The sequence below is a fragment of the Harmonia axyridis genome, chromosome 7, assembly GCF_914767665.1.
Source record: "Harmonia axyridis chromosome 7, icHarAxyr1.1, whole genome shotgun sequence".
Lineage (NCBI taxonomy): Eukaryota > Metazoa > Arthropoda > Insecta > Coleoptera > Coccinellidae > Harmonia > Harmonia axyridis.
Window position 1 is genome coordinate 25,756,842 of NC_059507.1, and position 27,735 is coordinate 25,784,576.

General features: G+C 34.5%; 1 protein-coding gene across 3 annotated transcripts; it reads left to right on the plus strand.

The window, feature by feature from the left end:
- The first annotated feature begins 78 nt into the window (after positions 1–78).
- Positions 79–27,300, plus strand: LOC123685073 (open rectifier potassium channel protein 1). Of its 3 annotated transcripts, none has more exons than XM_045624652.1 (6): positions 79–538; positions 19,447–19,607; positions 19,658–19,822; positions 22,979–23,100; positions 23,163–23,391; positions 25,700–27,300. In XM_045624652.1, exons 2-6 carry the CDS (start codon positions 19,463–19,465, stop codon positions 27,049–27,051), a joined length of 2,013 nt encoding a protein of 670 aa, XP_045480608.1. In that variant the 5' UTR covers positions 79–538; positions 19,447–19,462; the 3' UTR covers positions 27,052–27,300. The 3 variants fall into 3 exon arrangements, with proteins under 3 accessions (XP_045480608.1, XP_045480609.1, XP_045480610.1); XM_045624653.1 differs by lacking the exon at positions 79–538 and adding an exon at positions 4,315–4,494; XM_045624654.1 differs by lacking the exon at positions 79–538 and having other exon boundaries at positions 19,465–19,607; positions 19,658–19,809.
- The last annotated feature ends 435 nt before the right edge of the window (positions 27,301–27,735 follow it).

Sequence of the window (27,735 nt, forward strand, 5' to 3'; positions counted from 1 at the left end):
ATTGTTTTCACCTTTATCATTTCATATTCGAGATTTTCTTCGAAAAGTGGCAGTGCAATGCTGTTGAAGCCCCACTCGCTACGCCTTTGACGTTAGCCGCAAGATAGAATCTAAAAATTGTCTGGTTGAATGAAAACTGGGGGACTTAAATCAGTTTATCTTTCGTTGAGATGTATCAATTCAATCAGTTTCATACCCACCTCTGATAATTCTCAGCTTTATAAAAATCTCTAGCTCAGTTATCCATCTATTAGTTCAGTGATTCCTCCGAAGTGATGCCTTCAATATGAAATACACTTGTTACAATTCCCATCGGCACACCTCTGAAGCGCTCCATTCAAAATTTGTATGCATTGTTTATGATGCCCTATTGTTGTTAATTTTGTTGATGTTCGACCTGCCAGAACAATCTTTCTCTCGTACTACTTTTGAAAAAATCTCTGGACATTGTGCCTTTTCGGGAGTGATTGAATCTATGTTTTCGATAATATTAATTCTGTGATATTTTACCTGATTTGTGAATACATTCTACTTTTGTGTAAGTATATTCATATTCGAACTTAATTAATCTAAAATCTTGATAAAACATAGATATGTAATAAATTTTGTCATGGTGAGACGGCACTAAATAAAATATTCTTCATTTCAAATTTTCACTGAAAGTCTGAGTTCAGGAAAAAATTAAATGAACAAAGTTACATTTTTTCGATGTAATGCCCCATATATGAATTCAAAAATCAAATGGCAAGCTCAAATAGTGATGAGTTTCTACAGATCACCTTAGAAGCACCATTCGCGAGAAAATGGCAAAAAATTGAAAATATTAAGTTTTTTAATTGGTAATTAATGAAGAAATCAGTTACGCCAGACGCTACCGATAAAGATAATGTTTTTTTGAGTAGATATATTGGCTACTTCTATACAGAAAATGTCAACTCTGGATTGAGTGATCATAATTAATAATCAAACATTAACTACTAGTCCAGTAGATATATACATTTTACCTGGAAAAAATTCCGAACTTAATGAAACTTTTACAAGTTGTTCGGGGGTGTTGTGGGATGACTCTGTCAAGTTATCCAACACGAGGACCTTGTGCTAACTTGAGGACGGTCGAAGAACCACAACATTTTCGGACTTTTTTCGGTTTTTTGCTCATAACTTCTAACCTAATGAGTTTTCTACCAAAACGTTCATTGTTAAAGTTGAAAAGCATTGAATTCTCTACAATTTTGTATTCACAAACTTTTGTGTAAACCCAATATCAATTTAGATACAGTCGATCAAAATAATAGTCCACTAGATAAAGCAAAAAAAGTGGGGTCTGTGGAAAAAATTCCGAACTTGATGAAACTTCTACAGGTTGTTCAAAGGTGTTGTGGGATGACTTTGTGAAGTTATCCAGCACAAGGACCCTGTGCTAACTTGAGGAGTGCCGAAGAACCCCAACATTTTCGGATCTTTTTTCGGTTTTTTGCTTATAACTTTTAACCAAACCAGTTTTCGACCAGAACGTTTTTTTTTTCAAAGTTGTAGATAATTGAATTCCCTATAATTTTGTTTCCAGAAACATCTAAACCCCATATCAACCGAGATGCAGCCAATAAAAATTAGAGGCATTTCATCAAAATTTCAAAAATTAGCAAAAAACAAAGGTTTTGACCCCCTATTAATTAACAGCCGTTTTATGGTAATTATAGTAATTTCTCATCAATATCGATATATTGAGACATGGGGAGGTGGAGGGGGATGTATCTTCGACTAAAACCCTATGTTTATGTGAAGAGGACATATTTCAATGTTATCGTGGCATGTTATCAACTTACTGTAAATTCCTATCAACCTATAATTATGTTGAACCTTAATAATCAGATCAATTGGGTAAAATCAATGAATAATAACCAATAATTAATTGATAATAATGATTATATATAACCGAAAAAAGTCCGAAAATGTTAGGGTTCTTCGGCCGTCCTCAAGTTAGCACAAGGTCCTTGTGTTGGATAACTAGACAGAGTCATCCCACAACCCCGTCGAACAACCTGTAGAAGTTTCATTAAATTCTGAATTTTTTCCAGCAGACCCCCTTTTTTTGTATTTGCACTGGACTATACGAATAACGACCAAAAGCTTTTTTTTCAATTGATACCCTCTGAAAATCTATAATGTTAAGGCGTGGAAAAACCTGATGAAGATAAATTAAGTTTTACATTCCACAAGATATGGAAATACTGGGTGTGCCATTTGAAATAAAAAAGTTTTGGCCATTATTTGTAGTAATATTCGAATATTAATTATGTTCATTCTGTATAATCTAAAACTAAAATTTTATTTTCTATATAAGAGTTGCTCTTTTTTAATTTTTCGCTATTTTCTCGTGGTTGGTGTTTGTAAGGTATAACGTGAATAAAGAAACTCATCATTTTTTGAACTCACCATTTCATATTTGAAACAATTTGAAGGGTGTTAAGTTGAAAAAAGGTAACTTTGGTCTATGTCTTTGTTTCCGAACACCTTGTATCTATAGAAATAATTTCAAATTGTTCATAAGATTGCCCTTTATACATCACGTTAAAATATTTTCAAAATATGTTTATTTACTCTCTTAAAACGAGATCCGCGTCTGTGGTTATCCTCCCGGTATATTTTTTCAACAGCGTGCCATCACTTGCCCAAATATCTGTAAGTATCGAATTTTTAGCTGAGAGTGGTTTCAAATTTGTAATTGGATTCGACTCACTGAATTCGGAATCAAAATCGATTCTGTCAGCCATCGACTATAATTTTTTTATACAATGTGTCAAAGAATTATTTTTAGGGTAGGTTCATGGTACCATTACCTCAGTTTAGGTAAAATCTGGAGTTGTACCTATATAAAATTTTGTTTTTTCGATTATTGCAAAAAAGGTCTAACGACTGAAGACCGTACTAAATCAAATGAAATAATCACACATGAATAACATGATAGCAGTAAGAGAATCTAACTTCTATACTGCAAATACACAGGATGATTGCATAAATACTCACTGAATCAATCAGAACACATATTGAAATGAATATTCATGCGAAATTTTGAGAGGAACTTATCATTGGAATATAAGAAATATTCTTTGAGAAATTTTGGAATCATCAGATTTCTATAAAATCATAATGTAGGGTACATGAAGTTCTTTGATGGAGATAATTATCCAAAAATTCAGAAAGAAAAAAAACAAGATCTTCTAATCTGATAACTCTCTTGATCCAAAGATTATATATCGAAGGAATTATTTGCAGCTGTTCAGCAATTTTTGGCTATTTGCAGGGAGAAGAAATTCCAAGATGCAAGTATATATAAGTTTTTATATAATTCGGTTTTTCGAAAGGTGTTCATGGAGTGTCGCATTTATGGCTGAAATTAATTTTAAAAACACTTGTTGATTTCTATGAAAAGCATTATAGATCAGTAGTAATAGATTTTGATGTAGATTCCACCTGACCAATAAAAAAATTGTTTTTCATTTGAAAAAAAAAGTCTTCTAAGGTATTTTTTCATGGCTGCTATGGCTGAGTGTATTTTCTATTCAATTTATATTAACGGAGGAGAAGCTAGGAACTAAGAAATTTTCAAGCAAAATCTCAATGTTATTAACATTGGAATGGAGCCATATTTGAGAAAATTTGAACATTTTTTTCAGATTCCAGACAAATTTTCTGGAAAAAATATGCAAATGATACATTAAATGAATGTAGAACTGAATGACTAATCTGATAATGAATGAAAAACTGGGTGTTACATTTAAAAAACGGAAGTTGGCATCATTTTCGGTAGAATATATACTCGTTTTCCGAAAAGAATTATTTTCCAGTAAGTACTAACTGACATTGTGTTGACAGTATTACTTCAATTTGTGTCCCAAAAATTGAATTGAGTATATGAAAGCAAAAATCTATATATAGTATATCTGAATAAATCTCTAAAATCGCGACTTTATGTCAGTGCTTCCCCCATTTTAATAACAATATTGAAATCAAGTCGGAAAGTCCGTCTCCTCCACTGATTTACTAAATATTCATAGTGATGACACAGATTCGGGGAAATCTGCTCAATGTTCTCTTGTCGTTTTTTAGGCCAGTCCTTTAGTGACATAAATATCACAAGTTTATTGTTCCTTTCCCTATTAGGAAAATCATTCAATTTCGCTGAGGAAATAGATGTGAATGAGTGTGCAGACTATTGAAACTAATGATCTCGACGTGACATGTTTGGAAATTCTTTTAACAGGTTCTCTAAATTTGATAAGTGGGGTATACACTCTTCAACATGATTAGATCATTATACAACATCAAACAGAAAATAGTCAGTTACTAAAAGCTAAGTTCATAATGTTTGAGATATATCGTTTCGTTCGTAATAAGTCTAGGTTTTTTGAAATTGGGAAGTAGTTCTTTGAATTGAAGAGAAAAATAATGTGATGGTATTACATCTGAAGTCTATAACCGTTTTGATTCCCTGTAAGTAGAGGAATAAAGTTTTCGGAAAAGCTTTTGCCAATTTTCAAAACTTATCAATGAATGCAAAATAAATAAAATCAAAGTATCGTATTCCATTGAAATTCAACCCAAGTTTGATTTTAGTGATTTCATAATATAAGTTTATCAGGAATAACTTTTTTCCACATCAACTAATTCTTTATAATAATAAAATTTAAATGAATTGACATATCTTTCGCTTTTGGCACTTTGGATTAATTCCAATATTCTAATCAGAAAATATACCAAACAAACTATACAGGGTGGCCATTTGAAAACGAAACAGACGAGATTACAGACGAAATAAAGTTTTTCGATAGAAATGCTCGGACAGGTCGATTTCTGTTTCGAGGGGGACAACTTAAGATGTAGGTTACGGACGCATGGCGCTTCAACCCTTGCTGCTACAACCCCCACCCCCAATTTTTGAATAGGAAAGATGGGGTGAGTGATACCTCAATTTAAAGGTATTTTTATACTGATTTCAGCACAGTAATTGTTTTTTCATTTTATGCATTAGTTCTCGAAATATTCATGCGTTAGTTAGTTAGGAAGGAAGCCACAGTCATGGTTGTTTTGAAGCTCAAAATGTCGATTTTTCACTAAACACTACAAGTGCCATGAAAACACCACTTCATTTTCGAATACTTAGTTAAGAATATTTCGAGAACTAATGCATAAAATAAAAAAACAATTACTGTGCTGAAATCAGTATAAAAATACCTTTCAAATGAGGTATCACTCACCCCATCTTCCCTATTCAAAATTTGGGGGTGAGGGTTGTAGTAGCAAGGGTTGAAGCGCTATGCGTCCGTAACCTACATCTTAAGTTGTCCCCCTCGAAACAGAAATCGACCTGTCCGAGCATTTCTATCGAGAAACTTTATGTCGTCTGTAATCTCGTCTGTTTCGTTTTCAAATGGCCACCCTGTATATGATAATCAACGATAAAATATTTTATACAAAGATGTCTCCAATTCCTTAGTTTTTGAGTGACGGGGTTATGTTTGAAGTTATAGGTGATATCTAAATATCAAATTATTACATTATTGAGTGAGATGTCACCTTTCAAATTTATCTTTCGTTGTGTAAGTATTCATTTGCCTAGAAATAAAATTTTAACATGACAAAAGATTATTTATCGATATGAAGAAAAGAGAAAATTATCCAAAACTATACAATACACAAAAAAAAGGTGTAGAGTAAAGGATACCTTCCTTTTTTCTTTTAGTTTATATGGTATATATGGTTTCATGGTACAATTGTATTTCTAGACAAATTAATAAAAATATATCAGAAGATATATTCGAAACTGAATCTCAAATAAGGTTCTGAGTTGAATAAACAAGAAAGCACCTTGAGGGTTATAATCTACCACTGTGTGACTTCTTCTTGAAATTTTTGGAAGTTGAAAGTAATAGAAGTGAGAAAAGTTTGTTCCCGCCCAAAGGAAACAACATAATCTTCAAAATTGATTCTGATGAAGCAATGCTATCTGTCAGTAATACTGAGAAGAATATGCGAAGAAGTATAGACTTGTTTTATCGGATCCTAGAGCCGTTTAAAATAAATGGGATTCTTCTTCGAGCTCCATATTTGATACATCATATATTATCTAAAAAAACTCAGATGTCCGATCTGCCGTCAGTATATAAATCTGTTGAAGCAGGAAAGATCAATGAACCCACAGGAGAAAAATAAACATAGAAATAATACCATTTTTGGTACAAACGATGCATTACTAGTTAGTACGAATGAGAACTGCATTCACAGGTGTTCAGACTTGATCCAGCTACTTATGAAAACGATATACTTGATTACCTGAAGCACACTGTTCTGCATATCCAGTCCAAGTCTGAGCAAATAGCACATGGAGGTGTCATATCGTGTTTTAATCCCAGTTTTGATTTATCCCATCATGATGAAGTCTTCAACCCAGTTATACAGGGTGTCCCATAAGTGGCACGTCACAGTGACACCGGAGGTAGGTCAGCTAAAGAGGGACCTAACCAGCCTAACATGACCCCAGTAAAAGTTGCATGGTTTTCGAGTTATTACCAAATTACGTTTTTTAGTGAATTTTCACCTTTTTTAACATTGTCAGGGTCAGAATTCTGCTGGAAAGCTCTCGAAGCTTATTTTTTTTGTTGTAATGGAATCTTAGATAGTTATTTAAGATGACATGAGTATGATTCTGTCAAAAAGTTATGTGGATTTCCGTAAATTAATGGATAAATCTTGATTTCAATTGCTAGCAAAACGAGAACTTCGACTTTGGACACCTGCTGTGAAAAAAAAATCCTTGAAACAAAACGAGCAAGTAACATAAAAAAATTGGGCATTTTAGACAGATTTAGAAATGGTACAATACACGAATCTTATGCCCATAAAACTAGGTATTTTCATCATTTTACCGATGCCCTACTTAACTAAGTTGAAACTAGGAACCCCGCTATCAGGTAATTTTCCGCTTGCTATGACATTATACATTTGATACCGGGCTTTGTTATTATTTGTTAAAGTCACAATAGGGAAAAAGATGGATTAGGGGAAGCGAAAAAGGAATATTATTGAAAAAAAGGTAAATTAATTAAAAACAGACTTAACTTTCGATTATTTATTTAATTCTTAAATCTAACTTACAGTAAATGTTCAAACTGTTTCCCTCGGACTCTAATGCATAAATGACACCGTTTTATAAAATTACGATTCAATTTTCTTAAACTAATTTCTTATATGGTCCGGGCTGCGTCGAATACGCGTTCACGCAATTCTTCCTCGCCTCTTATTGGTTTTGCATACACTTTGTCCTTTAAACATCCCCAATAAAAAAAATCCAGTGGATTCAAATCCGGGGATCGCGGTGGCCACAGTATGGGTCCTAATCGCCCAATCCACCTGTCGGGGAATATGTTGCTGAGGTGCTCGCGAACCCGCCGAGCGTAGTGTGCCGGGCAGCCATCTTGCTGGAACCACATCTTCTGCCTGAGGACCCATACTGTGGCCACCGCGATCCCCGGATTTGAATCCACTGGATTTTTTTTATTGGGGATGTTTAAAGGACAAAGTGTATGCAAAACCAATAAGAAGCGAGGAAGAATTGCGTGAACGCGTATTCGACGCAGCCCGGACCATATAAGAAATTAGTTTAAGAAAATTGAATCGTAATTTTATAAAACGGTGTCATTTATGCATTAGAGTCCGAGGGAAACAGTTTGAACATTTACTGTAAGTTAGATTTAAGAATTGAATAAATAATCGAAAGTTAAGTCTGTTTTTAATTAATTTACCTTTTTTTTTATTTATATTCCTTTTTCGCTTCCCCTAATCCATCTTTTTCCCTATTGTGACTTTAACAAATAATAACAAAGCCCGGTATCAAATGTAATGTCATAGCAAGCGGCAAAATTACCTGATAGCGGGGTTCCTAGTTTCAACTTAGTTAAGTAGGGCATCGGTAAAATGATGAAAATACCTAGTTTTATGGGCATAAGATTCGTGTATTGTACCATTTCTAAATCTGTCTAAAATGCCCAATTTTTTTATGTTACTTGCTCGTTTTGTCCAAAAACGAAGTTCTCGTTTTGCTAGCAATTGAAATCAAGATTTATTCATTAATTTACGGAAATCCACATAACTTTTTGACAGAATCATACTCATGTCATCTTAAATAACTATTTAAGATTCCATTACAACAAAAAAAATAAGCTTCGAGAGCTTTCCAGCAGAATTCTGACCCTGACAATGTTAAAAAAGGTGAAAATTCACTAAAAAACGTAATTTGGTAATAACTCGAAAACCATGAAACTTTTACTGGGGTCATGTTAGGCTGGTTAGGTCCCTCTTTAGCTGACCTACCTCCGGTGTCACTGTGACGTGCCACTTATGGGACACCCTGTATGGCTGACAGGTGCTGCTATTCGGGAATTCTACCTGAATAGAAGACCTAAAAATTTTCCAACAGATGCGCTTGGCGTGACCTAAGAAAATGCAGAGGGGTTTGGTCCAAAACTTTGTGGCAAATAGTCTGAGTTTTGCAGTACAAGGAGGTTGGGGAGGGAAGTGTCAGCTTGGTTTATGAGGAAAAACTCTCAGATGTATATTGTAATATTACTCATGCTTTTGGTCATAACGTTATTACCAGTATAGCGAAGATTATCCAACAGCAACAGCAGTATGTTTTTCTATCGCTGTACTCTTCAGGAGGTATCCACAGTCATTAATGATTTCCCAAACAAAAAATTCACAGGTCTTTCAAATAATGTAATCTATTTAGGTATTTTTTGTCATCATAAAACATTTTATTCAGAAATTTTGGACGTTATGGTTGATAAAAAATCTGAGAACTCCTGATAAGGTGTTTTATCCAGAACAGGTATGTGTGATTCGATGAAGTTTTCGGTATTCGGCTTTTTCAGCGTTCAACAAAGAGGTTGTAACTTTGTAGTTGACTTTAACTTAATCTCAAACTTCAGTGTATTTATTGAAATATTTGAGAGAATGATGGTCAACAGGTTCATTGACTATTTGAGGAGCAACAACAGTCGAGTGAACTCACAGTATGGATTCAAACCCGAAATATCTGCAGAATTGAATCAGGTAAATTTGTTGTGATGATATTCTTTGACATTGCAAAGATCTTCGATCCCATATAGACCCTGATCTCCTACCTGAAAAGATTTACAATAAGGATATCCACGTTGTTCATGATTGGTTGATAACATAAGTATCTGTCTCATCAAACTATGAGGATTAAAATGGATATTAGTGTTATTTTATTCATCATCAGATCCACCCGGAAAATACGATGAGCTGCCAGATGGCTCATCAAGTGTGGAATAAAAGAACGAGCTGATGGTTCTATGCTGTTTAGAAGTGTTACGTCACAGAACATTGAGGTTAGGCAGATATCTTTCCACCATCATTTAGTAGAAAACAACCTCCTCCACTTCTTTCATCACATTTTCATCATATTCATTTTCAATCGTTGAATAAACGAACGATTTGATGCAATAGTGGTTGAAGCGCTGAATACTTTTTTTTTCTTCCTTTACATGTGCTAGGGTGCTTTGGCAATCCACACAGCGAAAATTTTGTATTATTTATAAAACTCTATCAAATTTATTAACCACTACCAGACATGCACAACATCCATGACCTAACAAGGATTCGAACCCAGTACCTTCGGCACCACAGTCAACTCTTCAGTACACTGTACTACCGAGGTAGTCAGCGCTGAATACTTTGCCGAATAAAAGAAATCCTAATGCAATTTCAGGAGATTTGACAAATAACAGATAAATCCGTGGCAGGATAGTTTCGAATACCAACATTCCAACATATAATAATAAAATATATAACCATGCAATCTGTGCGAATCTGCAATATTCTCGCACGATTTTGTTCTACTAGATGTGGTAGGATGAACCGATTAGCACAGAATTAGAGAATATGACCTTCCTGAACTAAATGCCGAATACTTGTTAGCTACATCTTTGTGAGAAGATGACACAGATTTTGTGATCCTGGAACGAGTTTTTATAGCCTGTATCTGAGAGGTTTTGAGGGATATGGAGCAGTAGAAATTCTAGTGTAACTATAACAGATTGATCAATAATGTAGGTTATTTCGTGATCATGGCTTTTAGTGGAAAAAGATTAAATCTATCCAGCGAGGTAAATATCTGATGTATTTGAAGTACAAATGCTATATAGATTTATATGTGCGTTTTCACTTATTATTCAGAAGGATATTTGAATTACCGTCTTAACTTGTCACGTGCCTCTACCCTCCCTTCAGATCCACTATTTTTGTATCCTAATTTTTGAAGATGTCGGTGATCATTACGACTTCATCAACCTTTCTTCTCGCATCGTCGGCATATAGCGACTTCATAGGAGTTGTATAATCTTCAGTTTCCTCGAAGGATTAGTGGTTTGAGCATCGGACTAGTTATTCGGAGATTGCGGGTTCAAGTCCTGCTGGAGGAGGTACTTTATCCGTAATTTAAAAATTTTCTGACTGCCGTGAAAATATTTACTGAATTAATTCGTCAACAATCGAGCTGCAAATTGTAGAACAGTAAAATACTATTAGGAAACATGAAAGAATCGCGATAAAGTGTCGAAAAGGATAAGAAATGACGAATGGCTCAATCCAGTGCTGATCTATTGATTCTGAATTCAAATACAATTCAAATTTCAACTATGATTTAATTTTTCATCTTTTACAGAAAATTATTTTGGTATAGACATTTATCAAAATATTGAAAAGGATACTGAATTGGTCTCGGGAGCTTTTGAGCGCCAGTTCATTCATACACCTATAGGATACCTATTTTTTTTACCTAACTCTCCCATTCGAGTGATGAGTTTACATTTCACGGAAAATTTTCTGTTTCTGGAACACGATCGAGATTAAAGTTTTCATAAATTGTTTTTATTCATCTATGCCTAAAAATTCAGATCTATTTTCATTGAACTCTAACTTTTTTTTGGTATTCTGCTTAAATTTTCTATACTGTCGAGTTGGCGATCAACATGAAATATTTCAGAAACTATGAAATTCTTATATTATATCTACAAGCAAATTCTCAATCTGTTGTCACTGAGATATTGAGTTTTTTTCTCATTATTCCTCTTTGATTTTCTTTGGTTTTCGTGATGCCATCAACATAAAATTTGGTAAAAAGCTACATAGTGTTATTCTATATCCGATCGCAAAATTTCATTGATTTCGAATTCTTATTTTCAAAATTATGAGGAAAATACAATTTTGAACGGGCATATTCGAGAAACTCCTAGGCAGATTTTACTCATTAAGAGGGAACACCACCACGTGGTTGCTCAGTTCAAAACGAAGTTAGAGCTATTTCTTTTTACAAATCACCGATTTTCTCATAATTTCCTTAAACAATAATCTACATGGAAGGCAGTAAATATTTTCAATTTGCAAATGAAAAGAATTAAAAATTTTGGTAATTCTTAGTTTTTCGCAAAAAAGTTGATGATGTGAACTTTTTACAACGCACTGATATATTTTTAAAATATTCGAGAAAAAAAAATTCACTAAAAATCATTACAAAACAGGTAAACTTATAATTTCGTGTTATTTCATTTTGAATGATGATATTATTGAATTGAAAAACTGTTTGGAAAATAATTGAAGATATTCAGGGGAGAACTGCGCGGAATATGACTTATATTCATTTGGATGAAGGTTTTTCTGATATTGCGGATGATTATGACTGCTATCTAAGGGTTATATCATCTAAGTTGAATACAGTCAATCAAAATAACACAATATAACGCCAAACGCAAAATCAATTTTCATAAGACCAGTAGATTCGACATATATTTCTTAAGGAAAAATGATCAGTTAATTTATATCGTGAATAATTCTTTGAATAATGGAATCTTCTCTGAATCCCTGAAACTAGCTATTGTTAAACCGATACATGAGGGGGGAGATCCTACCAGTTTAGACGACATGATAGATTGATTCTTTTTTGGAACTATCTCTCGAAAATATTGGTCATTCAAAACCCGAATAAATCATTCAAAAATACATAACTAATGAAAGTAGGAGCCAAGACGAGCTGGTAATAAAATATTGTATTCTTCCCGATTCCATGATTGTATTTCGCCATTTTCTCGACGAATCATTTTGTTTTAAATCTGATTATTCTATTTTTTTCTACGAGATTTATGGATTATGCGATATCGAGATAGGAGAATAAATGCTATCAACAACGAATTATTATTTTATCTCCACTAATAGATATTTAGAATTGTTCGAGGAAAAATTTCATTTCCTCTGAGATTTCGGCAGTTTTAAAGTAAGTGGAATTTGAATTCGAATGGAGTTATGAGTACCTACTTTTAGATTGAGTACATTAATCTTGAATGAAAACAATGTAGTAGGTAATCAAATTTACAGTAAAATCACATGATGATATTAATTACAACAGTCTGTAAGAATTTTGAGCAATGAATATATGATCGTTTCATTAGGATTTCCGATAAAATTGCCTCGTGATCGAATATCTCACTATTTTTTTCTTTATAATTTGTATATTCTTTGTATGATGATACTTTGGCGACATGATAGATAATAACCAAATGTAGTATCAACTTTTCAGTTTCTTTTCAAATAATCATTGAAAAATATTCAGTATTCTTACATTTCATACAGTCTAATTTTAGTTCCACTCGCTACTGATTTTTTGCAGAACAATCGTTTTTCTTTGTTATTAATCATCTATTTTTGGAGCATTTATCTTGGCAATACTACTCCCTTACCCCAACCGGACATTTATAAATTTCCGCAAATAAACAATAAACTGAATTATAATATTTGAATGAGTAGAATTTTCTACCGAATTGGCATTTGCGGGTATGAGTTCTCCATTACCAATTGATAGGAAATAGTCCAGTAGATATTATATACATTTCACCTGGAAAAAATTCCGAACTCAATGAAACTTCGAGAGGTTGTTACTGTGTCAAATTATCTAACTCGTAGACCCTGTGCTGACTCGAGGAGGACCGAAGTACCTCAACGTTTTCGGACTACATAGCCCCTCAAAAAGTAGTCTAGCGGTGTTAAATCACAAGATCTTGGAGGCCAATTCACAGGGCCAAAACGTGAAATTAGGCGGTCACCAAACGTGTCTTTCAATAAATCGATTGTGGCACGAGCTGTGTGACATGTTGCGCCGTATTGTTGGAACCACAGCTCCTGGACATCATGGTTGTTCAATTTAGGAATGAAAAAGTTAGTAATCATGGCTCTATACCGATCACCATTGACTGTAACGTTCTGGCCATCATCGTTTTTGAAGAAGTACGGACCAATGATTCCACCAGCCCATAAAGCACACCAAACAGTTAGTTTTTCTGGATGTAACGGTGTTTCGACATACACTTGAGGATTAGCTTCACTCCAAATGCGGCAGTTTTGTTTGTTGATGTAGCCATTCAACCAGAAGTGCGCTTCATCGCTAAACAAAATTCGCTTATGGAAATCGGGAACAACGGCAATCTCATTTTTGACCAAATTGCACTATTGCAAGCGTTGTTCAGGCTTGAATCGATTCATGATGAATTGCCAAACCGAACTGAGAATCGATCATTTGACAGCTGTTAACTCGTTCGCCATCTCGAACAGAAATGCCAACTTGAGGTTATATACCTCGAAAAAAAACACCCTATAGCTTCTAACCTAATGGGTTTTCTACCAAAACGTCCACTTTGGAAGTTGTAGAGCATTGAATTCTCTATAATTTAGTATTCACAAACTTTTTCGTAAACCCAATATCAATTGAGATACAGTCGATCAAAATAATAGTCCAGTAGACAAAGCAAAAAAAGTGGGGCTGCTGAAAAAATTCCGAACTATGCTGACTCGAGGAGGAACGAAGAACCTCAACGTTTTCGGACTTTCTTTTCGGTTTTTTGCTCATAAAGGGTCTTTTTTTTAGAGCTATAGAACTTTAAATTGCAATAAAACAACGATGGAACTTTTACAGGTTGTTCGGGGGTGTTGTGGAATGGTTTTGTCAAGTTATACAACTCAAATACCCTGTGCTAACTTAACAAGGGCCGAAGAATCCCAACTTTTTTGGAACTTTTTTCGGTTTTTTGCTTATAACTTGCTATAACTGAATCAATTTTCGACCAAAACGTTCATTTTCCAAGTTTTAGATAATTGAAATTCCTACAATTTTGTTTTCAGAAACTTTTTTCTGAACCTAACATACACCGAGAAGCAGCCAACCAAAATTAGAGGAATTTCCTCAAAATGTCAAAAATTGGCAAAAATAGAGGTGTTGACCCTCTAACTATCAATTACGAACCGTTTTATGGTAATTATAGTAATTACTAAATATGGACATATTGAAACATAGGGAAGTGGAGGGGTGAAGTAGCTTTGACTTAGAGTCTATGTTCATGTGAAGAGCAGATATTTGATATTATCGTGGCATGTTATCTCCTTACTATAAATTCCATCAACCCATAATTATTTTGAATCTCAATAATCAGATCTACTAGGTAAAATCAATAAATAATATTCAAGAATTAATTAAAAATAATGATTGTAAAAAATCGAAAAAAGTCCGAATATGTTAGGGTTCTTCGGCCCTCTTCAAGTTAGCACAGGGTCCTCGTGTTGGATTAATCAACAGAGTCATCCTTCACCTCCGTACAATCTGAAGAAGTTCCATTGAGTTCGGAATTTTTTTCAGCAGACCCTACTTTTTTTGCTTTGTGTACTGGACTATAATTTTCATCGACTGTATCTCAATTGATATTAGGTTCACGAAAAAGTTTGTGGATACAATATTGTAGAGAATTTTATGTTCTACAACTTAAAAGTGGACGTTTTTGTCAAAAACTATTTAGTTTAGAGGTTATGAGCAAAAAACTGGAAAAAGTCCGGAAATGTTGAGGTTCTTCGGCCCTCCGCAAGTTGGCACAGGGTCCTCGTGTTGAATAACTTGACAGAGTCATTCCACAACACCCCGGAACAACCTGTAGAAGTTTCATTAAGTTCGGAATTTTTTCCAGCAGACCCACCTTTTTGTAATTGTCTACTGGACTAAAGAAGGGCCAGGAAAAAATTATTCGTCCAGAAATGTGAAAGAGTTCATTATGGAGAACATGAAACTAATTTTTATTCTACTGTATTTATACCATAATTATTTCACGTATATGATGCGATACTGATTGGAATGATTTTGTTTTTATGATTATTAATCAATGATTATCAAAATGAACCTCGAAGGGGGCGCATATCCACATCACCACGGACAGCCAAACCAAGCTGAGATCCCTGGAATCGTGTTGTCAGGGGTCTCTGCTGACTTGGGAGTGCCGTAACACCATAAAGCAACTGGCCAGTGAAAATAAGGTGACTCTACTATGGGTACCAGGACACTGTGGGGTTGAAGGAAATGAAAGAGCTGATGAGCTTGCCAAAAGTGCATCAAGGTTAACACCTGCTGGACCCGAGCCTTTCTGTGGGATAGGAAAAGACCAATATAAAGCTGCGGTCCAGCTATGGGAGTTAAACAGCAGGACATTCCACTGGACTAACACTCCTAGACTTGTTCTGGCAAAGAAATCCATGAAGATTTCACCTACCTACGCCAAAAAGCTCCTGAAGCTGTCGCGAGCCGAGCTTCGGGTGATGGTGGGATTGCTGACGGGGCACTGTCGATACAAACATCATTTGTACTGTATGGGAAAGTCAGCAGACGAGAATTCCAAGCTGTGTGGATCGGAAGCAGAAACAGCCGAACATTTGATATGCAAGTGTCCGGAGCTGGCTGGACCAAGAACCATTCACATGGGTAAGCCGGTTCTGGATACCAGAGAGGTAACGGCCAAGGCCCCTAAGAAGGTTGTCAATTTTATTAACGTCGTTGACGACCTCCCTGGGTTTCTATGAATGAGTAGGGTAGTGAACAAAATTTCTGGATGGTCGCAGTTCCCGGAAGGCTTACCGAACTAAACGACCCCAGTTCAAATAATAATATGATTATTAAGCATTAAATTCCAAACTGCTGTTGTGTCCAGAAAATTTTCAATTAATGAGAAGTGGTCCGTAAATATCAAACAGGTTACATACTCGTAACATATTGAAAATTACCAGTAACTGCTTGCCAATACCCATAGATTTCTTCACGAATTTTATGAGTTTATTACTTTTGAGGCTTTTGAAACGAAGAAATGCTGTTTGAATTTTAGGCATGAATGAAGTATCTACATGAATTCTTGCAGAAAGAAAATATTCTGATTGATGAACATGCACCTCCCATTCCATGGAAATTTTTATAATTGAAAAATTGCCTTGTCCAGCAGTCTTTATGTCTTCAGTACCATTTCGATAACGATGAATTCGATAAAAACTTGGGGTTACTAACTGAATTCAAAACAATCATTTTATCGGGCTATCACCAACGCTTGATCTTTTGTTGTCTATTACCTACGCCAACTTTTTTTTTCTGTACGACCGTAAATTAAATGTTATTCATATGGATCAAGGCAGTAATAATATCAGTTTAACTCCTACTGGCTCACTCCTACTGGATATTTTAACTCAACAGGAGCCGGATTTTACAGTTTTATCGCACATTCTCCTATAACTCATTCAAGTAAATCATTACTTAAGTGAAGCCAAAATAGTAATTTACGTAACAAGTCCGGAAAATAGGTTTTTTTTTGGGCGAATAGACAAAATTCCAGGACGAGCGTAAGCGAGTCCTGGAAGTCTGTGAGTCCAAAAAAACCATTTTCGGGCGTGTTGCGTACAATATTTTTTCGGCAACCATGTAAAATAACACTATCGCTGCTGCTTTCCATATTTTATTGCGATTGCGATCAAAAAACATGCAAATTTTTGACAACTAATTTCATATGAACTGTCAGCCGTTATCTCGGTTACTATGGATTCTATGATTCTTTTCCGGCCTAGTCCGGGAAGTACGTACTTTCCGGACTAGGCCGGGAAATGCTACTTTCTCAGAGAAAAAGCGTCCGGGAAGTGAGCACTTCCCGGACGGTTGCCGAAAAATATTATTTTTCGAATATGTCTTTTCCAAAATGCTTGGTTTGTTTTGAGTGTCATTACTCAGGAGAATTAATTAATGCCTTTTTTCTCGGAAATATATTTCAACAATTTTGGAAATTTTTGTTTTGTTCGCGAAGCGCTATTGTACAGAGCCAATCAATATGTTGATGTTGTGAAAATGTCAATCTGAAAGCCACTTCTTCTGCTCATTTACATGAGTAAAATTCATTTAGTTTCATTAAGTGTTGGTGATATCATTTATTCAGATGCATTTTTGCAGATGACAGATGACAATAACCAACACTTGTTCAAAATTGTATTTATGTCATTTATTCTCGAAATGTAGATTAGATTTTTGCTTCAATATACTGAATTCACCAATCTGAAGGTAAAACTTCCCAGGGTGAGACATGCCATAAAAACATAAAATAACGTGAAATTTCAACACAATGTCGTTTAACACTTTTTTGGCACGATTTTCAATATACCGGGTGGTTCGAAAGTCTGGAAACGGTAAATTTATTTCGCGCACAGGTGGTAAATTGGAAATCTGATACCAGGGTGTTTAGTAATTTCGCCCGAAGAATCATATGGGCCGATCAAATTTTGGACCCAAAAGAGCCTTATACCAAATATGAGGCCCAACTTTGAAATTTCAAATGCAAACCCATCTTTTTTATTGCAAATTCGGATTCAGTGGGAGATTTCACATCCGAATTGGTTGACACAAGACTTTTTTCGTCCATTTTTGGGCCCTTTGCAGCGTTTTTTGTTCAAAAATTCGGGGGCGTTCATTCACATCAGGATGCAAAAAATTCATATTCTGATACTGAGGTCCTTAGTAATTTTTCTCGTTGAATCGATTGAGCCAATCAGATTTTTAATGCAAAAGGCTCTTATACGAGATAAGATGCCTACTTTGAAATTTCAAATGCAAATCCATATTTTCTTCTTTAAAAAAAAAACGCTGCATAGGGCCAAAAAACGACGATAAATTTTGGGTTCAATCAATTCGGACTTTGAAGGTCCGTCTATTCTACGGGGTTGAAGCTTGGACCCTCACTGACGCACTGCTTAAAGACTGGAAGCATTCGAAATGTGGACTTATCGCAGAATTCTTCGAACATCATGGATAGATCACATCACTAATGAAGAAGTATTGAGAAGAATGAAAAAGAACAAGGAAGTTGTGTTTACCATCAAACAACGAAAGCTTCAATACTTCGGACACGTCATGAGGAACAGCAAATACCAAGTACTGCAGTTGATAATGCAGGGAAAAGTGGAAGGCAGGAGGGGACCGGGTAGAAGAAGACATTCATGGTTGCACAATCTCAGGAAGTGGTTTGGCCAGACATCCATACAATTTTTTAGAAACGCAGCGAACAAGATAAAACTTGCCAAGTTGATTGCCAACGTCCGGAACGGATAGGGCACGCCAAGAAGAAGAATCAATTCGGATGTAAAATTTTCCGCTGAATTCGAATCTGCAATAAAAAAGATGGACTTGCATTTGAATTTTCAGAATTGGGTCTCATATCTCGTATATTAAGGCCCTTTTGATGGACCCATTCGATTCCTTGCGCGAAATTACTAAAGATCCCAGTATCAGAATTCCGATTTCCACCTGTATGCGAAATAAATTCACCGTTTCCAGACTTCTGATCCACCCGGTATAACTACTATATATAATATATCTACATCAAATCATGGAAGAAGAAAGTTGTATCTATATTTCAATTTGTCTATTTCGAATGAGATCTTTCAATTGAAATTTGCAACTTTTTTAAGAATTAATGATGCGTATTATCGCCATAAAATCAACAATCCACGAATATTACATCCTAATTGTATCTTCTTGCATTTTACTATTTCTTCGAACTTCCCTGCAAATATTTGAAAAAAATGTGAAAAACCTAAGTCTGTTCTCAGAAAAATATTGTTTTTCTTACTAGGTGTTCAGATGAGAATAGTCTTCCGTAATAAAGCTAAAAATTTGAATTTTAGAAAATAACTAGTGAGTTATCATCATTTTCACCGATGACACTTCATCATATTCATCGATGAAGTGTCATCCGTGAAAATGGTGGGGTATTTGTAGTTCACTACACCCTAATCAACATAATCCAAAAACCTATAAAGATTCATCGATATTCAGACAGAATTTCAGGGTTGCTGATATATTCTGTTCAACACGACAGACGGACAGAACAGATTCCTCAAAATCTTCATTAGTGAATCCAATCGTTTGAGACCACTATCGGTTTAAAATTCGACTTGTGTCCTCCATATTTAATTATACACAATATATATATTTATATTAGGAAAACCAGAATAGGAATTAATAACTTTTTCCATCAGATGTGGGATTTTCAAAATGATGTCCACCAAGAATTTCGTTATAGTACTCCTTGTGTTTTGTGTATATGTTCTCCTCGGTGCCATGATATTCTATGGAACAGAATCAGCTGAAGAAAGAACAAGGATAATTCATGAGGAGGAACAACGAAAACAAGTTAAAGGTATGAATTATTTCAATATTGAACATCAACATGAAAATTTTCAATTTCAGATGTGATCAAACAATATCAGCAAAACAAGGAGAACAAAGAACAACTATTCGAAGCTCTAGAAAGTTATTGTGGAAAACCTATAAAAAATGTAACAACCAAAGTTGATCCAAAATGGGACTTCTACCACTCACTTTTCTTTGTTGTGACTGTGGTCAGTACTATTGGTGAGCTTGAATTTTTATGATAGGAATTTCGATTAATATAGAATGTGGATTATTATTTCCAAATGAGGGGTGTTTTTTTTAGAGCTATAGAACTTCAAATTGCAATAAAACAACGATGGATTATTCGATAGACATTAATGTTATTTATCCGCAAGATAATCTTGTGGCATTACTTTGTAAACATGATTTCTGGCATATGACCGCCAGGCTGGCTCGGATGTAGTCCAATCTGGACGTCCAATTTTCAATGACTTTTTCCAACATTTGTGGCCGTATATCGACAATAACACGGCGAATGTTGTCTTCCAAATGGTCAAGGGTTTGTGACTTATCCGAATAGACCAATGACTTTACATATTCCCACAGAAAGTAGTCTAGCGGTGTTAAATCACAAGATCTTGGAGGCCAATTCACAGGTCCAAAATGTGAAATTAGGCGGTCACCAAACGTGTCTTTCAATAAATCGATTGTGGCAAGAGCTGTGTGACATGTTGCGCCGTCTTGTTGGAACCACAGCTCCTGGACATCATGGTTGTTCAATTCAGGAATAAAAAGGTTGGTAATCATGGCTCTTTACTGATCACCATTGACTGCAACGTTCTGGCCATCATCGTTTTTGAAGAAGTACGGACCAATGATTCCACCAGCCTATAAAGCGCACCTAACAGTCAGTTTTTCTGGATGAAACGGTGTTTCGACATACACTTGAGGATAAGTTTCACTCCAAATGCGGCAGTTTTGTTTGTTGACGTAGCCATTCAACCAGAAGTGCGCTTCATTGCTAAACAAAATAAAATATCCTGTTTTTGTGAGGATCTGGCTATTTCAACAATTTCATCTCGAGCTTCTTCTGGTAATTTTCAAGAGTTTGATGACAATAAGTTCGGATCAAGGACAGATTCACAGGTCCAAAACGTGAAATTAGGAGGTCACCAAACGTGTCTTTCAATAAATCGATTGTGGCACGAGCTGTGTGACATGTTGCGCCGTCTTGTTGGAACCACAGCTCCTGGACATCATGGTTGTTCAATTCAGGAATGAAAAAGTTAGTAATCATGGCTCTATACCGATCACCATTGACTGTAACGTTCTGGCCATCATCGTTTTTGAAGAAGTACGGACCAATGATTCCACCAGCCCATAAAGCGCACCAAACAGTCAGTTTTTCTGGATGTAGCGGTGTTTCGACATACACTTGAGGATTAGCTTCACTCCAAATGCGGCAATTTTGTTTGTTGACGTAGCCATTCATTCCGCACAAAACCATTATTTTCGAAATAAAATTGCACTATTTGCAAGCGTTGTTCAGGCGTCAGTCCATTCATGATGAATTGCCAAACCAGACTAAGAATAAATCACTTGACAGCTGTTAAATCGGTCGCCATCTTGAACAGTAATGCCAACTTAAAGTTATATACCTCGAAAAAAAACACCCTATATATCAAAAAATTTTCTCAAGAATCTTCAAGTTTCGATATTGTAATTGGCTTTTTCAACTAACATATAAGGTGATATTATTATAGGCTTATCAGATTATTTTGTTTTTTTGGCCTTTCGTATAGTGAATATATTCTATATAAGTAATTCATAGAATCACTTTAATTCTCCTTTAGACGTTTAGTACGCAATAAGCTAGAAGATAATATATAATTCACAATCAAGCCTTAATGAATCAAGATCTATATTTTACATTGTAAACATTCTGAACGTTTATCGGAGAGAAATCAACGTTGAACTATTTGACCGATTTAGGTTTTTCAAGGTGTACAACCAGGGTAGTGTTAGTTGGAGATCTGTATTCAATGCAGTAGAAACATACCATCCGGTTTTCACATGATACTTCTAGGTCCTAGGAGAATTACACTTTTATATAAATATTCCAAATGAACTTGAGACATGACAAAATTTTGGAATTCAGTTCGTATTATAATACATTGGAGTGAAGCCTGAATTCGAAAGATAACTTCTAAATTTACGATAAAATGTCAAACGATTAGTGATTTCATGCTTCAATCGCGCCCTTGAAGACCACAGAGCTTTAATTAGATACATACAGAAAATTATATTATGTAATTATCTCTGCGGCTTGTTTATGTTTATTTAAATGAGATATAAACATTTCTTTTTTATTTTAGATGAGTGTTGAGTGTAAGAGAAAGTTGCATATTCTTTATATTTTGTGTAATTTTGATCACAGTTATAAAGGGGATTATGATGAAATGAAAAGAGAGAAAATCATAAGCTGAATTTAAGTAGTCAAAGATTCTACCAAAGGGAAATTTTGGGGTCGGATAATAAATCAAAAACCGTAAATTGAAGATAATTCAGAGGAAAATTCGCGGAATATGACTTATGTTCATTTGAATGAAGGTTTTTCTGATATTGCGGATGATTATGACTGCTCTCTAACGGATATATCATCTAGGTTGACTACAGTCCATCAAAATAATGAATTCAAACACAATATAACGCCAAACGCAAAATCAATTTTCATATGACCAGTAGATTCGACAGATATCTCAACTATTGTGGCAGGATTCAAAGATTTTTCATTGAATTGAGTTGTGGTTTTGATGAAATACCAGCCAAAATTTTGAAGGAGTGTATACCAAATATTGTTGATCAGTTAATTTATATCGTGAATAATTCTTTGAAAAATGGAATCTTGTGAGCTTTTGTCATCAAGGTTCCAATTTTGCGTTGTAGATTTTCTAAATTTGTTATACTCCATGAAATTATACCGAAAGAGAATGTTAGGATTGAACATGCATTAATTAATGGCTTTCCTCATATTCTTACTGTTGAGGTTTGTTTTTAAAATTTTGTCGGTTCTCCTAATCACTTAGTTGTTAAATCTTTCTTCATTCTGTGATGGTTGATTCGTCGATTATTCAATAAATCATTATTATTATTATTATAATTAATCGAAACTGAATGATCGATAAAATTAGTTTTTTTTTTCTGTTTTTCCCATTTTGTCCTGCATAAAGCAAAAAGTAACAAATTTTTTTATCAAATATATTAAAATTGAAATAGAAGTTGTTCATCTCATTTCCAGAACATGATCGTTTATTTCTTGACGAACCTAGGAGGGCCAAGACTTTTGACGATGTGTGTATGTATACATATATATCAAAATATTACTTTTCTTTTCAGGATATGGAAATTTGGCCCCGACAACAACATTCGGAAGAATTTTTACGATATTTTATGCACTTGTTGGTATACCAATCAATGGTTTCATTATGATAGCTTTGGGAGACTTTTTTGGAAAGTCGGTATGTAATAAAACTAACAAAATAACTCTTATCAACCAAAGAACTGAATGATATATTTTCAGTTCACAAAATTATACAACAGATGGAAAGATTCCAAGAGACTGAGACAGGTTGATCCATCTAGGTTAGGACTCGTGGCCCAAATAATACTCTACTTGGTTCCTGGTTTCACCTTTTTTATATTTGTGCCATCTATAGTAATATCTGCATTCGAGGGTTGGAGTTACAATGAAGCGGTCTACTTCTCTTTTGTCACTCTGACAACCATTGGATTTGGAGATTATGTTGCAGGTGAAAATTTTTCCAATTACTCTAATCATCTTTTAGCATAAGGAATAGAAGTGGATTAAAAATTGATAAAAGTAATGGCAAAATATTCCTTAAAAGTACGCGCGCTGAATATCATAATATGTCTATCTTTATTCACTAGGTGGTATTGTTGTGGAATGCTAGAACTAATATTTTTAATACAGGTTGATTCAAAAACGTTTTGTGTCCTTTATTTATTATTGTGTCAGCTCGAATTATTATTGGAAAGAACGAGATTAATTTATTATACGTACTAAGCATAGTTCGCACCCTATTTTGTACAATTTCTGGAATATTTGATATTACATATATTTTAAAATTGAAGTAAGACACAATGCAAAACAATTAGGAAAAATTAGAATTAGAAAACATTACTACAAATCTTCCAGGTACTAAAAACGCAAAAACCTTCCATCAATGTTCGGAATGTATTCCTATTCAACACAGAAACTATTGTGATGATTGTCAAGTACACAAAACAATAACATCGAATCTGTCACAGTGAAATTCGCTGGAGAAAGGAATGCGAAAAAAACAGATCATCAAACAGATATGGGATTAATGCCTAACACGGTTGTGAACGTGGCAAGCGGATTTATGATCCACTGAATCACTGACACCCAGTTGCAGTAAGGTTCATTAAAATTTAATGATGTCATTAATATTTCAATCCTCCAGTAGAAGGAGCCTATTGACACCCTTCAATGGAGGATTAAAATTTTAATGCGGCAATTTAATCCAGCATTAAATTTTAATGAACATACCTGTAACTGAGTGTGGGTCTTTTCATAGAAGTAAAGTTTAAAAGTGTTATTTATCTAAAAATTTGAAACAGAATTTCAAATAATTATCTAATTCTTTTTAAAAAGATCTAAAAACCCATTAATCACAAAAAGCTATTCTGATTCGAAGAAAAAAGCGAACGAAATTCTTAAAATAGTTCCTATCGAAAAAACTTAGGTACGTAATTTTTGATACGTGGATTTATCAATGTTATTTTTTATATTTGAATTAATAGCAAAAATAATAAAGTTTATTCACCAATATTCAATTACAAAGATGATTTTTCTCCAAAATATTTAATAAACAATTAACCGTCAAGACGAAATGCTAGCAACATAAAACAAAAACATTCTACAGGCACGTTTTCAGTAGAATCCATTGATGCAATCATTTGTTTTTTATTGCAATTAGTTCAGAAATTATATAACATGATGATATATAAATTTCTTATCAAACTATAAAAATCATCAAAGGTTTCAGTTTCACACGGCAAACCAACCAAGTACCTACCTAAGATAATCTGTGAATTCAAGATGATTAAAATTTACGGTGACATTTGAAGAACACCATTTACCAATTTGAAAAAGTTGAAATGTTGAAAAAATCGAACGGTGTTAAATCCGCAGATCATGATGGCCACCGATCATTTTAATTATCTGAAATTCACAGCTTTATCATAAATAGGCACTTGTTTGTTGATTTTTATAGTCACACTCTAATGCGGTACCGGTGGTCATATTGAACTGTAAAACACATACTTAATGTTGATGGTTTCCTCTATATTTTCAATTCAGAGCTTGATTTTCCAAAAAACCTCCGATAACCCTTTTTTATTAACTTTTCAAATTAATGTAGAGAACGAAAAAATTTTTTTTTCGAAAATCCAATAGCTACATGATGGTTAAATACAAAAAGGTCCTTTTCAATTCTAAGTTCGATATTTCAGTTAGAAGAGCTCGTATCGAAGTTTTGAAAAAGAGATATTGAAGCTGAATGAACAAGTTATCTCATCCATATAATGGTTAAGTTGGAAAAAAATTAACAAGTCTGTATGCCAAAAATAAAAACTAAAAAAATTTGGCAAAAATTTTAGATACTGTATTCATTAGGATTGAGCGGTTCACGTTGCTTGAAAAATGTGTTCATCATGAGATATATAAACTATAAACTTCAAGCTTCAAAATTATTTTTACAAATTGAGATACGACCATTGTTATCGAAAATACAGTCATTTGAAAATCCGCTTAAAATTTCGAATTCTATATTGATCCTTTTATTCCCCTAGTATATAATGAACAAGCGCTAACCACAATTATCTTGAAACACAAAACAAAAAAGGAAAATGCCACGAGAATTATTCTACCTGTTTATAGTGAAGCATTTACAAAATGAATTAACATGTCAGATTTTACACTTTATTTCTTCTATATTTTCTTCACTTCTTTATCTGTTGAGTAAATAACGAAATATTTAAGTTTAGAATTACAAAACTGAATTTTTTTTCTAGGGGAAGCTCAAGGTGATTTAGGCTACCTATACTACAATTTCTATCAAGTTTTTCTTCTGGTATGGGTAATAGGAGGATTAGGGTATGTGGTGATGATACTGAATTTTATAGGAAAAGGCATGCGAAGTAAAAAGCTTCAAGAACTTGAACACAAGATTGCTTCTAACATTATGAAGACTCCCACCAAAATTAGACAGGAACTCAGAGCCATTCTTGCAGAATTTCTGATGGTGAGAGTAAAGAAAGTTTACAAAGAATTTGATTATAAACCCCAACGCCTAGTAAGAAGTCAAAGTTGTCCTAGCCTATCAGTGACCAACCATGCGGGTACCTTAAACAATTTAGATAGGAAGCGAGCATTTTCGGAATGTCAAGACACCTTCATACTACAGAGAATTCAGAGTGACACTGATTTAGAAAGGATAGATAAGGAACTAACGTTCCAAGGTACTGACCACCAAGCAGACTTGATTATCAAGATGGTGGACGCCCTGAGCATGAATAGTTATGAACCAGAACCGGGATGTTACCAAGGTTTTTCAGACGGAGAGATATTAGCTAGTGAACAATTTGGATCAGAATGCTCAATAACGAGTCAAAGAGTTGCTCCTACTCCCTTCAGACATAGAGCAGCCAGTGACGTAAGATATCCAGTTCGTTCAAGGTTGCAGAATGAAAATGAGCACACTTGGTATGGACAAACATATCTAGCAAGGTACGCAAAACTCATTAAAGATGAGAAATCTTCATCGGGTAACGAAATTCAAAAAGTCGTTCCCAGCTTTTTCAAACGGATCAAAAATACTCTATTACCCAAAGACCGAAATACTGATGTGGAAAGATGCAACGAGCAGTCTAGATCTACACAGGAAGATAGAATCCCTATTCAGTCTATATTTGTACCCAATGATCATGAACAAATTTTAGAAAGAACTTCTGTAGCAGATTTATTGAGAGCATTGACAGCTTTATCAGACCAGACTCCTGGTTCTAGTCAACAAGAAAATAGCAAACGTACGAGAAGAATGCCTATAAAATCTAATTTTCAAAATAGAAGAACTTCCCTCATGCCTTCCCTGGCTTCCTCGACCAACAACTACAAACTGAACAGAAGATCATCCCTCACACCATTTACAGATTTTTCAACATCTGTTCCATCTTTTGCTGGACCTAGGAGATCTTCATTAGCACCTGTTTCAGAGTTACCTCCACCCTATCACCAAGTGACACAACAGGCATCAGCATATCCTTTAAGTCCTTCGAAAATCAGGAGATTTTCTGTTAGACCTGTAAATACTTCGAATGCTCAACCACAAATATTTTCTAAGAAAGAAGGAGAAGATACTTCTTGATGAAAATATTATAATTTTTTTCATTATGAATTTGTTGAGTTGCTTTAACTGAATTTTCCAATTTCAACCTGCATCATGTGGAAATAATAATATTAAATAGCCAACCCAGATTCTGGTCAGCTAGATTTGATTGAAGATAATCCATAGAATAATCTAATGGAATATGTAAAATAGTTTATTAGTTATTGAATAAAACGCATGGACTGTAACTAATTTTGATAGAAATTTATATAAAATATGTAAATGGTATTACTCTTTATTTCATCAATCATCTGAAAGTCACTTCATCAGCTCGAGTCATTCATGCAAATTGACTTTCTGACGCCAGTTTATGCAGAATGCAAATATCAATATTTTTTAACGCAATTTCTGTTTCAATACTATTAAAATATAGTTAGAGGTCAGAGCTATGAATGGGAGCAATGAATAACAGTGGCTTCGAGCACTAAGCCCTATAAAAGAAGAATTTCGAGCACTATGCACGAAGCAATGATTTCTATAAGAGACTTGCATATATTAAGCACTGCTCTGTAGATATTTCGATCACTTAGCACTGTTGGAGATTAACCCGTAACTGCTACCCACGGGTCCTTGGGAACTTTCGGTCGACTAATTTTTATAGAAAAATTGTTTGAGCAGTCCTAAAAGGCAGGCCTCTAGGTATTCTTTAATTCGGTAGAGGTT